Here is a 13,756-nt window from a genome sequence, read left to right as displayed (position 1 = left end):
GGCGGGGGGGAGAGGTGCCGGTGCGAGAGGAGGACGGAAGGCCTGGAAGTGTTCCCAGCAGGAAGGCAGGCGGGAGTGGTCTCGGCTCCCTGTGCGATGGGCTCGTTAGCGGTCTCTGGGCCCTGGGCTTCTGCGGCAGGGTCGGTGCTGGCTTGGCTGCGCTGGGGAGCTCGCCTGGCGCCGCCTCACTGCACTCTTGTCTCAGTTCTTGTTTCGTTAGCAGGATTGACTCAGTCTTGCAGCGAGGCTCGGAGCAGCCCAGGGTCGCAGGTAGAGGTATGCACTATTAATCATGCTCAATCGCCATAAATGCATTTCCCTGGGTTAAATGGACGGCTAATTAGATTGTTTTGGCCATTGGTTTTGGTCTTTTCTTTACCAGCTTAGATAGGCTTTCTCCACGTACCTGCAAATGATGTAGCTTTAAAAAAAAAAATCTTCCGGGCCTCCTAAGGTTATATTTTAAAGAGTATTTGTAATAGCCTTGACAATCTTTCAGTATTTTCGCTAGAGCATCTAATATCATGCAATCTGTTTTGTCTGTATTGACTCTTAAAACATTTGACAGACCACAGGAAGTATTTTCTGTGAGCTGAACGTATCTGTAGAGGTGTTAATAAAAGTTAAAATTTTAATTCGATGTTCTGTCCACCTTTTTTCCACTTAAGTGATTAGGTTATTGAAGGCTTCTTTTTAATCAGTTGCTTTCGATAGAAAAATCATCTTGAGAATACAGTTCAACTGTGGGTATAAAAAGTGCCCTGGAATTTCGATATCCTTTTGCCGAGAGTATTGTAATACTATCAACTAGGTTTTTTAGGTTTTTTTAAAGGTAACGTCTTTTTCAGCATGGATACAGTGTGGTGAATATTCAACCCTTAGCTTTATTTACTAGTAAACTTCAAACTGTTGAAAATTGGGTTTCTGCTCTTCTTGTGGCAGGCTCTGTTTAATGTCAGACAAGTGTTAATGTGATAGAAAAAGAGCTTGTTTTCAAATACTGTGTTTTGAAACATGTCAAGATTCTACTAGAAGTTATTTAAATTCAGTTATAAAACTAAAGCCCCACACTTTCTTATCAAGACCTTAGATCAAATGATCATGGAAATGTGTAGGCTTACAATTTTGTAAGTCTGTTTTGTATTGCCTCCACGCTTTGGCTAGCCTTTAAGGAATTGAAACATCTTTTATGCCACAAGCTGGGGGAAGTAGATGAAACAGTGAAGGGCAAGAGCCAGCTGAGCAAAATAGTGTAGTCCTTCACATTTACATGCCTGCTTTTCTGTCAGAAGCCACTGAGAGGCTAAAATGTAACTTATGTGGGTAGAAATAGTTTTAGAAATACATAGTGAAAGAACAGGGTTTTCTTTTGCCTTTAAGAAACAGTAGGTCTTACCTTCCTAAAGGGCCTTCTTGAGTTCTATCTTTTGTAGAACTACTAATCTTTCTTTGCTATCTTTTAGGTAAAATATGTGGTTTTTATAGGGTGCCCACCTTAGCAAAGGTGATACTGAATCTTTGGGTGTACTTAGTGTAATGACTAATCACATTTATTCAATTGAATTGGTTCACATAATTAGGTTGAAAATAAATTATACACTGACCAGCAAGAATGTTCTCTGTAGGTGTGGCTGTAATTTTATCTTTAATTAGGAATGAATGTAATGTCTGATCATGTTTTTAAAACGAATAAAATTCCAAAATTTTGCATCAGAAATAACTTCTGTTACTGTTCTAGCATACTTTCTTCAAGTCATTTTTCTTTATTTTAATATCACCATAAAGTTGAACTATTAAGGGTATTTTAAAGATTTTTTGAAATAAATAATCATTAATACTTTTTGCTTTAAGTAGGTGTTTACATCCATTTTAAAATGAGAATTTTTATTTTTTTTAAGCAACTCATAAAACTATAAAGTTGGTGTGTCAAATATCTTTTACAAGTATATGAGACTGGAAATGTTTGGCTCCACGTGCACCAGCTCTCTACAGAGCTAATGGGATTTCTACTCTGTAAAGCTGTGGTTTTGTTAAACCCTAGTAGCTTATTGATGCCCTCTGATATTATCAAAGCAGTTTTTTAAAGTTGGTTTACATGCTTAACATGTGTAAACAAAATATGTACATCATGTCAAAATACCCAATTCCAGACTTTTGGAAGAGCTGCTCTCTTATCGAATTGGGTTTATTTTAATCATACATGTAAAAAATTTGAAGTATGAATGTTTGTTGTGTTCCTCTTTTCTATTTTCAGGTCACACATGTTGAACCATGGGAGAAAGGAAGCAGGAAGACAGCGGGCCAAACAGGGATGTGCGGAGGGGTAAGTAGAAGTACGTGCATTTTTTCAGTTTTTCTGTGGCTTAGAACTAGGTTTATACTTATGTCAGTTACACGCTCAAATGATAATTAGCAAATCTTAGAAGTTTGGGTTTTTTGTTTTGTTTATTTTTTTACTCGAAATTCAAGTGTCCTATGAATGGAATTAGAAGTTACTTTTTTAATGCTCCATTCTTAGTTCTAGATTATATTTTGTTAATAATACCTATCAGGATTAATCAGTTGGTGTTAAGTAACTCCATTAATTATTTTACTCTTTTTTTTTTAACGCCCTAAAAGGTTCGAGGTGTTGGGACAGGAGGAATTGTTTCTACAGCTTTTTGCCTGTTATACAAATTATTTACTCTGAAGTTAACTCGAAAGCAAGTGATGGGTCTCATAACCCACACAGACTCTCCATATATTAGAGCCCTCGGATTTATGTACATAAGGTAAACATGTATTTATCTACATTTTCATAAGTATCTCATTTTAATTCACGTGAGCCTAATCTGTCTTTTGTAATTGTAGGTACACACAGCCCCCTACAGACCTATGGGATTGGTTTGAGTCCTTCCTTGATGACGAAGAGGTATGTCAACAAGGGTAATAATTAGTTTCTTTTTCTGATTATACTCACGTTTTTAATCTTTTATTTATTGGAGGTTTAATGCCTTCTGGAATTTTCTGTGGTTAAATTTATTTCACTCAAATACTTTAGGAATTAATGTCCTTTTACTAAGACTTGGCTTTTTATATATAATAGGTTAATTTTTCTTAACTTTTATTCATTTTTAAGTTTAAATGTTCTTTGATAATTATTAAGACTTTTCTCTTTCTAATTATGTTTCTGGTATTGATCTTGACTTGTACAGTTGATAGTGATTTTTTAAGGTGGACCATGCTCAAGATTAAAGTGATAAGACATGCTCGTAGAATACTAATCATAGCTTTTCTCCCCTGAAACTTTTTAGTTCTTACCTTCTAACTTCCAAATATTAATGTTCCCACTTGCATAGAAGCGCAGAAGTGAAAAGCTGGGTGAAACTTAAGTAGGCCAAGAGTTAAGATTTAAGATGACTTGTTCAAGGTGACCAAAATATTTCAGTTCTAGCTTTCTGACTCCTGTTATATATACTATACATACTTACAAAGCTAGTAACCTTTTTTAAAAATTATTTCAGGTTTTGTTTTCATTATAAATCTAGTTTACCATTCAAGCTTAACAAGACTGAGCTTGTTACATATGAACAAAGTTACTTTGGGAAACTTTGTCAGATTTAAGTCATAAATGTTTTATTAATATGCTTACATAGTGAAGCCTAAGAGCTCAAAGCAGACTTAACAAAGCTTTATTGTCCACATATCTACTCTTACCACTGCTTTATGTTTTAGTAGTCCTTTTTATTTTATTTGATTATTAGTATATATATATTTTTTTAATATTTTTATTGATTTCAGAGAGGAAGGAAGAGGGAGAGAGAGATAGAAACATCAATGATAAGAGAGAATCATTGATTGGCTGCCTCCTGCACGCCCCCCACTGGGGATCGAGCCCACAACCCAGGCATGTGTCCTTGACCAGAATCGAACCTGGGACCCTTCAGTCCTCAGGCCGATGCTCTATCCACCCACCGAGCCAAACCGGCTAGGGCAGTATATATTTTTTTAATTGTCCTCGTGCCTTTAAGATCCAGCCTATACTCAGGAAAGCCCTCCTAAACTGAGAGGGAGGTTGCTGTGTGTCCTGCCAGACTTCCCTGTTACAGCTGAGCAGAGGGGAGCAGAGAGAGAGCATAGGCCAGGACAAGTCAGTGGTCCTGTTTTTACGGGTTAGCTAAAGAATTTGTTAAATTAAAGGATAGGTGTAATAGAAATCTTTCTAGTGTTGTTATACACACCTAAAAAATTCTCTCATAGAAACATGGAAAAATTTTGCCTGCATTTTTTTGGGGCCTGTTTACGGTGTGGTTCAGTATCTCAGAAGAAGCAAAAGGTGTGTGTTAGGTGATATACCACAATCTTTAAACTATTTGACTTTTTAGATGAGATTTTTTTAGGCTGAAACACTTTATATTTAAAAAGCATGTGCCTTTTCATAATTGGTATTATATTAGGTATGTTTCTGAATTCTTCTGTGTAATCTGTTTTTTTATTGTGCTTACAAATCTGAGGATCTCTATTTAAGCTAACTTATTGTTTTCTTCCTTAGATATCTGCAGCGATTATATTTGGAAATACTGTATATCTGAACACTTAAATGTGTGTGAGTGCAAGCAGTTTTACCTGTAGCTCTTGTTTTCCTGTTTAGATAACAAATCTCACTTTCCTTGTGTGCTTGCACTATAGGTTTGGGACTGACAATAGCTGACTAACATGTCCTGAGCTGTGAGAGGGCATAGCAAGAAGGCCTTCATGCGGTAATGACCCTTTTCAGAGACAATGGTCATCATGGATTATGCGTTTCCAATTATTTGTTCATTTATTTATTTTCTACATGACTAAATTAGAAACCTCACTGCTTCATGGCAGTTGGTTTGCTATTGCTTCCAGTTTTACTAGGGCTTCATTTTATATTAGGGCTGTCGAAAAATAGTCTTTAGACAGGAACTGTCTGAATAGTTCATATGTAGCTAGGTCACAGCACTAGGAATGATGTGTGCAAACATTTCCACAGAAGCAATGTATACTTAGAAGGTATGTGGAATGCAATTTTAAGTTGATTATTCCACATAGCTAAGTAATGTAAGGGACTGTTTCATGTTCTTACTGAGCTCCGTTCTCTCTCTGCCCAGGAGGCTGCAGGATTTGTTCGTACCTGCATGCACACACTAAGCCCGAGTATTTCTCTATCATTCATTACCAGAATAGAAGGGTACACATTGAAATTGTCCTGTTAGAATTTTTTTTTTTTTGTATTTGAGATTCCAAAGATGGTAATTTTTTAATAGTATTTATGAACATGTTGAAATAATTTTTTTTGACGGCTAGGGTATCTTTTGTGTTTCTGTAGGACCTAGATGTGAAGGCTGGCGGAGGCTGTGTAATGACCATTGGAGAAATGCTGCGGTCTTTTCTCACAAAACTGGAGTGGTTTTCTACCTTGTTTCCAAGAATTCCAGTTCCAGTTCAGAAGAATATCGATCAACAGATTAAAACCCGGCCGAGGAAAATCAAGAAAGATGGGAAGGAGGGCGCTGAGGAAATAGACAGACATGTTGAACGCAGGCGTTCAAGGTAATTAACTCTTGAATTAAGCTTATTTTAAAACATGGTTTATACAAAGGTCCTTGAAACCAGTGGCAAGTTCTGTTTATAGTGTTCATTTTATGAGTTTGTCACTTTTCCTCCCGAAAGGTCATTTTCTGCCTTTCATGCCATCTTCGGCAAAATCGTGTATCTGTAAATGTGACCAAGCGAGTTTTTTGCTTTAATCATTCTTTTTTAAAAATATATTTTATTGATTTTTTACGGAGAGGAAGGGAGAGGGATAGAGAGTTAGAAACATCGATCAGCTGCCTCCTGCACACTCCCTACTGGGGATGTGCCCGCAACCAAGGTACATGCTCTTGACCGGAATCGAACCTGGGACCCTTGAGTCCTCAGGCTGACGCTCTATCCACTGAGCCAAACCGGTTAGGGCTAATCATTCTTGATATGTTCATGTAAGCTAGGGATTTAAATTAATAACACTGGTGTAAGTTAAATTTTTTATAATATGTTTAATTCAGATTTTTTTCTCTCCTTCCTCTTTCTTAAATATTAGGTCTCCAAGGAGATCACTAAGCCCACGGAGGTCCCCAAGAAGATCAAGAAGTCGAAGCCATCATCGGGAGGGCCATGGGTGTTCTAGTTTTGATCGAGAATTAGAAAGAGAGAAAGAACGCCAGCGTCTAGAGCGTGAAGCCAAAGAAAGAGAGAAAGAAAGGCGAAGATCCCGGAGTATTGATCGGGGCTTAGATCGCAGGCACAGCAGGAGTAGGGAAAGGCATAGAAGTCGGAGTCGGAGTCGTGATAGGAAAGGAGACAGAAGGGACAGGGATCGGGAAAGAGAAAAAGAAAATGAGAGGGGTAGAAGGCGCGATCGTGACTATGACAAGGAAAGAGGTAATGACCGAGAAAAGGAGCGAGAGAGATCAAGAGAACGGTCCAAGGAGCGGAGAAGTAGGGGCGAGGTGGAAGAAAAAAAACATAAAGAAGACAAAGATGATAGGCGGCACAGGGATGACAAAAAAGATTTCAAAAAAGAGAAAAAACACAGTAGAAGCAGAAGCAGAGAAAGGAAGCATAGAAGTAGGAGTAGAAGTAGGAATGCAGGGAAACGGAGTAGAAGCAGGAGCAAGGAGAAATCCAGTAAGCACAAGAGCGAAAGCAAGGAGAAGTCAAATAAACGAAGTCGGAGTGGCAGTCAAGGAAGAACTGACAGTGCTGAAAAAAGAAAACGGGAGCGGAGCCCCAGCAAAGATAAATCTAGAAAGCGTAGCGGCAGCAAAGAACGTGCCCACAAACGGGATCACAGTGATAGCAAGGACCAGTCTGACAAACACGATCAGCGAAGGAGCCAAAGCGCAGAACCAGAGAGCCAAGAAAATCCACAAAAAAACAAAGACGAGACTGTGTGAACATGCTTTGTGAAAGTGGATCACATTGAATCCTATAAATCTTTGATTAAATCTGCTTTTTCCCCTCCCGAGTTGAGATTGTTGCGGTAGTGCGTACTCTTCAAGCTCCCGTAGGCTGCATTTTCATTTCCTCTTTTGTGTAGGGAAGTGCCTTTGTAATCCCATTTATTGCATTGATGTTTTCACCCAATTGTTCAGTTTGCTACATGATGCACAGATTGTTCTTGCATTTTTACTGTTTAGTTTTTGAAATGTACAGTCTGTACATATGTCCTGAAAATGTTTTAATTTCTTTGGCATGGTTGCCATGTTGGTTAAATTTGTATAAGGCAATAAACTGCCACTAATTCTATTTTTGTTTGTAGGTGTGGGATTATGGTTTGTGTACTGAAGTTTAGCATGGCTGTGCTTTTCGTAATAGAATGCTAAAGACTTTGACAATGGATCTTGGATGTTTGTTATAGGAAAATGCTTTCGATGTACATGAAGGCAGCAGTTGTAGGATTAACATTCTTGTCCACTGTATATTATCTTGGAAGACTCTTGTTAATATGTTATACTTAATATTCTCCACAGTTAACTTTAGAGAGAATTTATGAGTAGTTTCTGATACAGAGGTTTAAATTAGGCTGTGATGTGATCAAAAGTCCTTTTAGCATTCTACCTCAAAGGGACACTGTTAGTATGCCTAAAATTTATTCACGTAGTTTTTTTAATTGAAAAAATACATGACATGTATCTTTTTTTAATTTCTCAGATTTTAAAGTACTATATTAAAGGGAAAAAAATGTCTAAAGCCCAGCATTCTTGCAGCAACCCTATACTAACATGAAATTGGGAGAGGGTGGGGCAGATGAGTAGAGAACTAGATTCAAGCCTCAAGCTTCCAAAGCATTTTTATAAATGGAAAATACTTAAATTATAAAACAGCTTGATATAGTGTCCTTTTTTTAAAATTCAAAACTTTTTTATTGATAATGAAGATTGCTGTTTGAGTTTTTAAACTTAATGTAGAACAGAGAAGTATTAAAAGTAATGCTATGCTGCATTATTTAAGATTATTGGCAAATTATTTGATAGATTGTTCTTATGACTTGTATTCTGATTACAGAGAAGGATCATGAGTGTGGAATAAATACTGGATTAAATCCTTTTTCCTGGGTGTTGACTTTTCCCCTATGTGTTGATATCTTTTAAAAAGTATTTTTGTGGAAATGGGTGAAATGTTGGTAGAGTCACACTGTGTAGAGGTAGAATTGGACATAGGTCAATACTCTGTAATCCTTACTAGAGTTCTTAATGGCAGTTCCCTTTGTTCAAGGGTGTTGTATTACTGGATTGTTCTTTGGATTGGGTGATTACTCAGTTTCATATCAAAGGTGCTTATCGAGGTACTTTGTACTTGGATTACATAATTGGACTTAAAAGAATTTTTATAAGTTGACTCATTTAATTTTTTTTTTAGAGCAGAGAAACAAGCTCAAAGTGATTTGTTCAGTCAGTGCCAGGACTAACATGAGTGTTCCTGAAATCATATCGTGTTAACATTTATTTGATCTCACCTTTTATTGGCCAACTGATGGGCACTCAGAAGCCACCTGGCAAAATTGTTAAATGGAGCAAACAAGTATATTTGAAGAGCCAGCCCTTTATATGTGGGCTTAACATTTGTACCTACCTAACTCCAGAAAAATCTCATTAAATGAAGAAATTTCTCTATGAAAATGCTATGCCTTTTTTTTTTTTTTTGAAGAGAAGATTGTCATCTTAAATTGAGATCAAGTTGACACGACACAAATTAGAAGACTACTCTTGAGTAATGAAAAGCAGTAGATATATCACATGGAAAATATTTTTGGTATACCCAAATTAAAGGTGCTACTCCTTGGAACATAGTTCTACCTGAAATGTTAATTCAGTGGTGTATTTTACGTAAAATGTGAAAAGGATTTACTTCAAATGGAGGTGAAAATTTCTATCAAGCTGCATTTGATTTCCTGTGACATTTGAAGTTAAGTTTGCTTTTGAGGGACATTCGGATAGAACATGCCATAATACTAGTTAATATTGAATATATTCAGGATTAATTCTTCCGACACAAGAAAACTTGGAAAGTTTTTGATAGAGTTTAATATAACTAGCAGCCTCCATCCAGTTTTCTCAACTTACTGAAATGGTTTCACACTTACATTTATCATACCCTTCATCTGTTTTCTAATGTTCAGTTTATAATTAAATAATATTCATGGGCTAGTTTAGTATCAATCTTGAGATTTTAATATAAAATGTCCATGTAAATGCTCAACTAATCTTAGTTAAATTTAGTTACTTAGTTCTTAACCTTTGAGTTATGGGTCCCTTTTTAGGAATCTAATGAAAGCTACAGATCATGTCTAGAAAAATAAAAGGGCTCGCCCTGGCTGGATAGCTCAGTTGGTTAGCGTGTTGTCCTGATAGGCCACAGTTGGGGTTTGATTCCTGGTCAGGACATACAAGCAGCAACCAATGAATGCATGTGATGAAGCAACAAATCAAAACTATGTAATACAAAAGGGCTCAAATTTGCACAGAATTATTTCCCTTCTGCAAAAGAGTTTACTTTGTGAATATAAGTAGTTTATTTGAACATTGAGATGAGGCCCAGACATTGGCAGTTTGTAAGTTTTTTTTAACTGATTACAATGTGTGATCTTGATTATACTCTGACCAGTTCCCTGGTTACATTGGCCAACTGATGAGCTTAAACTTGGTTTAGGTCCTAATCTGATTCTGTCGTAACTTCTGAAATCCTCCTTGAATGACCCAATTACAGGACTTCTTCAGTGGAGCTGATTTTATGGGGAAGGAAACATTTCTCCCCAGCAGTTTTGGCCTCTGAAATCCCTCCATTCCATTCTAAGAGCCACCAGCTCTTTGACTTCTGAAGAGGTGTTTTTCATTTTAGGATCACTGGCTGTCAACATTTGTTACTGTGGGAACATGACAGCGTGAATACAATCAACCGAAAAAAATACCAGCATCATAGCTGACTTCAAACCCATTGTTCTGTTCCTCAACTTTAATAGTCGAGATTACATATCTGTGACATAATCATGATCCGTAATGTAATGCAAACATGAGTTCTACCTGTTCAAGGTAAACCGCTGGCCTCAGCTCCCAAGTCCACCTTCATTATTATACATTGTGCTGCTGGAGCTGAGCCCTTACTATTTCTCTTGCCTGCTGGCACAGTACCACACTGGTCAGTAGAGGATGCAGAAGCAAACCGCTGCCCGGTTCTGGTGAGGCTTTCTAATTCTGAAGTGCATAGGACCTTGGCCTGTCCAGTGGTGCCTCACGGGAGGCTGTTTCCCAGCAAATCTTTCTGGTGCTTCCTAGTAAGTTCAATGGCACCCCTGTGGGTGGCCTCCTAAGGAGTTTTGTTGACACCCCTTCTCTAGCCCCACACTCCAGCACCTCAGTAAAGAGTGGTTCACCGCCACACCCTCTCCAACAAAGTCTGCATGGGAGTCTCGCAAGGGAATCTCTTCCAAAGTTGTTCCTCCTCGGGTCCTTGGCCTAGAGGTGGTGGCTGCTCCTGTAGCCACTATTCCTGTATTCTAAGGTGCCGGAGGCCGGTCCATCCTTGTTGCTTGACACAGTCGCTGCAGGGAAGAAACATCTGCACAGCATATGTTTCAAGGTACCTGGCATATACAGCATACTGTTCTTAATATGTTTGCTCTGGGCCCACATCCCCAGGGGTCTGCCCAGAAAGCACCAAAACCTATACCCCTGGAGACCCACCAACACAGGGCAATCCCAGGGAAGGCAAGCAGCGGGGCTGGGAGGACATAACCTTTACTGGGTAGGATAAACTCCTTCAGTCATTTCCTTGTAGCTTATCAGTAGAGCAGGAGAATTAGTGACCTTGGAATAGCCCTTATAATGGAACACAGAGATTAACCTAGATAAGATTAAAATCAACAGAGCTAGATAGAGACAGGATTTTTGGCAAAGGTCAGATAAGAAACTATGGAAATGAAACAAGGAACTGTAGAAGGTTATCCAAAGCATACCATGATGTGATTATAGAGGCATGCTTATAGGATCAAATGGTATAAATACAGATGTAACAGGACAATAAAAAGAGAACCTGGCTATGCTGATCAACTGAACGCTGTCTCCGTGTCATTCATTCCTTCACCGACTCCGTCCATACCTTTGGGAACCCCTGGACCTGCTGGGGCAGGACCCCGACACTTAGGCATTCTCTTTACCCTTAGTAATTAATCCTCTGTTACTGATCAGTAATTCTTTACATCAAAGTTTCCCTGTTCCAATTACTGTTTTCTGTCTCCTGACTGGCTCCTGGCTGTTACAGTGGATTAAGATACCAGTCACAAGGGTGCCCCTCCATAGGCTGGGTGATAACCCCTTCTGTAGTTTAGTATAAAGGGTTCAACCAGACAGGTTGAGAATGATGTAAGCGAATCAGACTGGCTCCTAGAATTTTGCCTGACAAGTAAAAATTGTCCAGTCCTCAAAAGAATGGGCAAGACTTGGATAGTTGACATTTGAGGATGCCCATTCTCTCTTCATTTTGTTTTTTCTTTTTATGATGGTCTGTGTTTCTCTTTGGAATCTACAAGTCTAACTGGATTCTTTTACTGTAGTCGTCAGGGATTCCTGATCAGGGAAGGTCTTCCTGACATTTTCTTGACACTTCACTCTTATCTATCTGTGCTCAGCACTGGTAAGGAAATGTCATCTACTTGACTGGACTTGGCAAAGAAGTGGAAAAACACATTTTAGATACAATTGCTTTTCCTTGCTGGGATGGTCTGTCCAAGGGCAGAGGTCCCGTCTGGGTGTGGTGGGAGAACGGAGTGTGAATTAAGGCCACCATCCATCTCCTAGTGTCCAGTCTTCCTGTAGAGTCAGCCTTACCCCATGTTCCTTCTACATCGCTAAACAACTCTATTCCCCCTACAGTGGCTACTTTAAATCTTTGCTAGTTTCTTAGCTCATTCTCACTTCACATACTGAGACTATCAGGTAAAAAGTCCCTCAACTTGCTGCCTTCTCTCTGCTATGATAGCTGGAGCTTTATCTTGGACAAATAAGAAATGGCAGATGCCTGGCCGGCGTGGCTCAGTGGTTGAGCATTGACCTATGACCTGGGAGGTCATGGTTCAATTCCCAGTCAAGGGCACATGCCTTGTTGCAGGTTTGATCCCTAGTAGGGGGTATGCAGGAGGCAGCCAGCCGATCAATGATTCTCTCATCTTTAATGTTTCTATCTCTCCTTCTCCCTTTCTCTCTGAAATAAAACAATAAATTTTTTTAAAAAAAGGCAAACTAGAAAATTGGAAAGGAGCCTGGGTCTTTGAGGACTCCTTGGAAAAGAGTGGCCTCCACTATTTTATATCAGAAAGAAACTATCCTTTATCCATGGATTATCTTTGCACCTTTGCTGAAAATCAATTGTCCTTCTATGCGTGGGTCTATTTTTGGACTTTGCTCCATTGATTTATTTATCTTATCTTGATGCCAATTCTTGTATTTAATCTTGCCTTAATTACTGTAGCTTTAGAAGTCTTAACGCCTGGGAAGGTCAGTCCAGCCCTCTTTACCCCATCTTGGTTGGAAGCAGAGGTCAGACTGATGTGCTTAATTCCAGCTCCACCATTTAGCACTTATGTGATTTCATATAAGTCAGTTAATAATGCTTATTAGTCATGTATGTACTTGTCTATTGTTAGAATTAAATATTATAGTGCTTGGATTAAACGTTAATTATTATTAAGAGCTGAACTAGGGCCCTGTCCGGTGTGGCTCAGTGGGTTGGGTGTCGTCCTGTTCACTGAAAGGTTAGCAGTTTGGTTCAGTCGTACAAGCCCGGGTTACGGACTCAATCCCCTGTAGGGGACACGCAGGAGGCAGCCCATCAATGTTCCGTTCTCACATCAATGTTCCTCTTTCCCCCTCTCTCTTCCTCTCTCTTTCAAAACAAAAATCAATAAAAATATATATTTTTTTAAAAGAGCCTGAACTACGTACGGAAGATGGCTCTGGGAATAAAAGGTATTGGAACTGCAGGGTGGAACTGGGGATGGATGAACTTGCTCCGCTCATCAAGGACCTCCCGCCGACTTTCCAGTCAGGGACATGCTCCCGCCTTTTCATCTTTATTTATTTTTTGAGATATAAGTGACATGCCACACGGCATAAGTCTGAGGTGCACACCATGTTGGTTTGACACATTTACATATTACAATGTGATGACTACAGTAGCATTAGCTAAACACCTCCACATCCCCGCATTTCCATTTCTGTGTGGAGACTGGTTAAGATCTAGCCTCTTCCCTTTGAGGTGTGTAAAGCAGCATCATGGATGAACTCACTGCGTTGGATCTCAGGACTTAGTCATCTGCCCCTTGTAAGTTCGTACCCCTCAGCAATACCTCCCTGTGCCCCGGCCCAGCCCCCTGCCCTGTCGTCTTCCATAGTGAAGTTTGGCAGCAAATTGCCCTGGACAGCAGGCTGATCACTTCCTACAGAGACAAGAACAATAACCCAGGTGAAAAGGGATAAATAAAACCGGCCAGGAGCCCCACATTGAAAAGGATCATCCCGCTATCTCAACAATTTTCTGCGCAGCTTTGTAACATTTTTATGTAGAAACAAATGTTTTTTAAAAAGAAAAGGAGAGCGTTCTCCGTGTTACCTTCAAACCCAGGTCACAGCAGCTTTTCGGCTGGCTTGGCCTGGCTTTCTTCAACTCTCTCTTTTTTTCAGGCTTTGCAGTACCTGTCCCTGCCGGTCTCCAGGCC

General features: G+C 39.2%; 1 protein-coding gene across 1 annotated transcript; it reads left to right on the top strand.

The window, feature by feature from the left end:
* Positions 1 to 56: 56 nt before the first annotated feature.
* PRPF38B (pre-mRNA processing factor 38B) lies at positions 57 to 8,094 on the top strand. Its single transcript, XM_005860120.2, has 6 exons — positions 57 to 276; positions 2,255 to 2,323; positions 2,620 to 2,771; positions 2,851 to 2,911; positions 5,333 to 5,556; positions 6,086 to 8,094. The coding sequence occupies exons 1-6, from the start codon at positions 97 to 99 to the stop codon at positions 6,939 to 6,941; spliced, it is 1,542 nt and encodes a 513-aa protein (XP_005860182.2). The 5' UTR covers positions 57 to 96; the 3' UTR covers positions 6,942 to 8,094.
* The last annotated feature ends 5,662 nt before the right edge of the window (positions 8,095 to 13,756 follow it).

The sequence above is a fragment of the Myotis brandtii genome, unplaced genomic scaffold (assembly GCF_000412655.1).
Source record: "Myotis brandtii unplaced genomic scaffold, ASM41265v1 scaffold131, whole genome shotgun sequence".
Lineage (NCBI taxonomy): Eukaryota > Metazoa > Chordata > Mammalia > Chiroptera > Vespertilionidae > Myotis > Myotis brandtii.
The sequence above is the reverse complement of the archived record's forward strand: the minus strand, read 5'-3'. Positions and strand labels throughout refer to the sequence as shown.

Coding starts and splice junctions, on each gene's coding strand:
- PRPF38B (XM_005860120.2), top strand. CDS start 97: ATGGGCTCGTTAGCGGTCTCTGGGCCCTGGGCTTCTGCGGCAGGGTCG. Junction 277..2,254: donor GCCCAGGGTCGCAGGTAGAG/GTATGCACTATT, acceptor TTCTATTTTCAG/GTCACACATGTTGAACCATG. Junction 2,324..2,619: donor AAACAGGGATGTGCGGAGGG/GTAAGTAGAAGT, acceptor ACGCCCTAAAAG/GTTCGAGGTGTTGGGACAGG.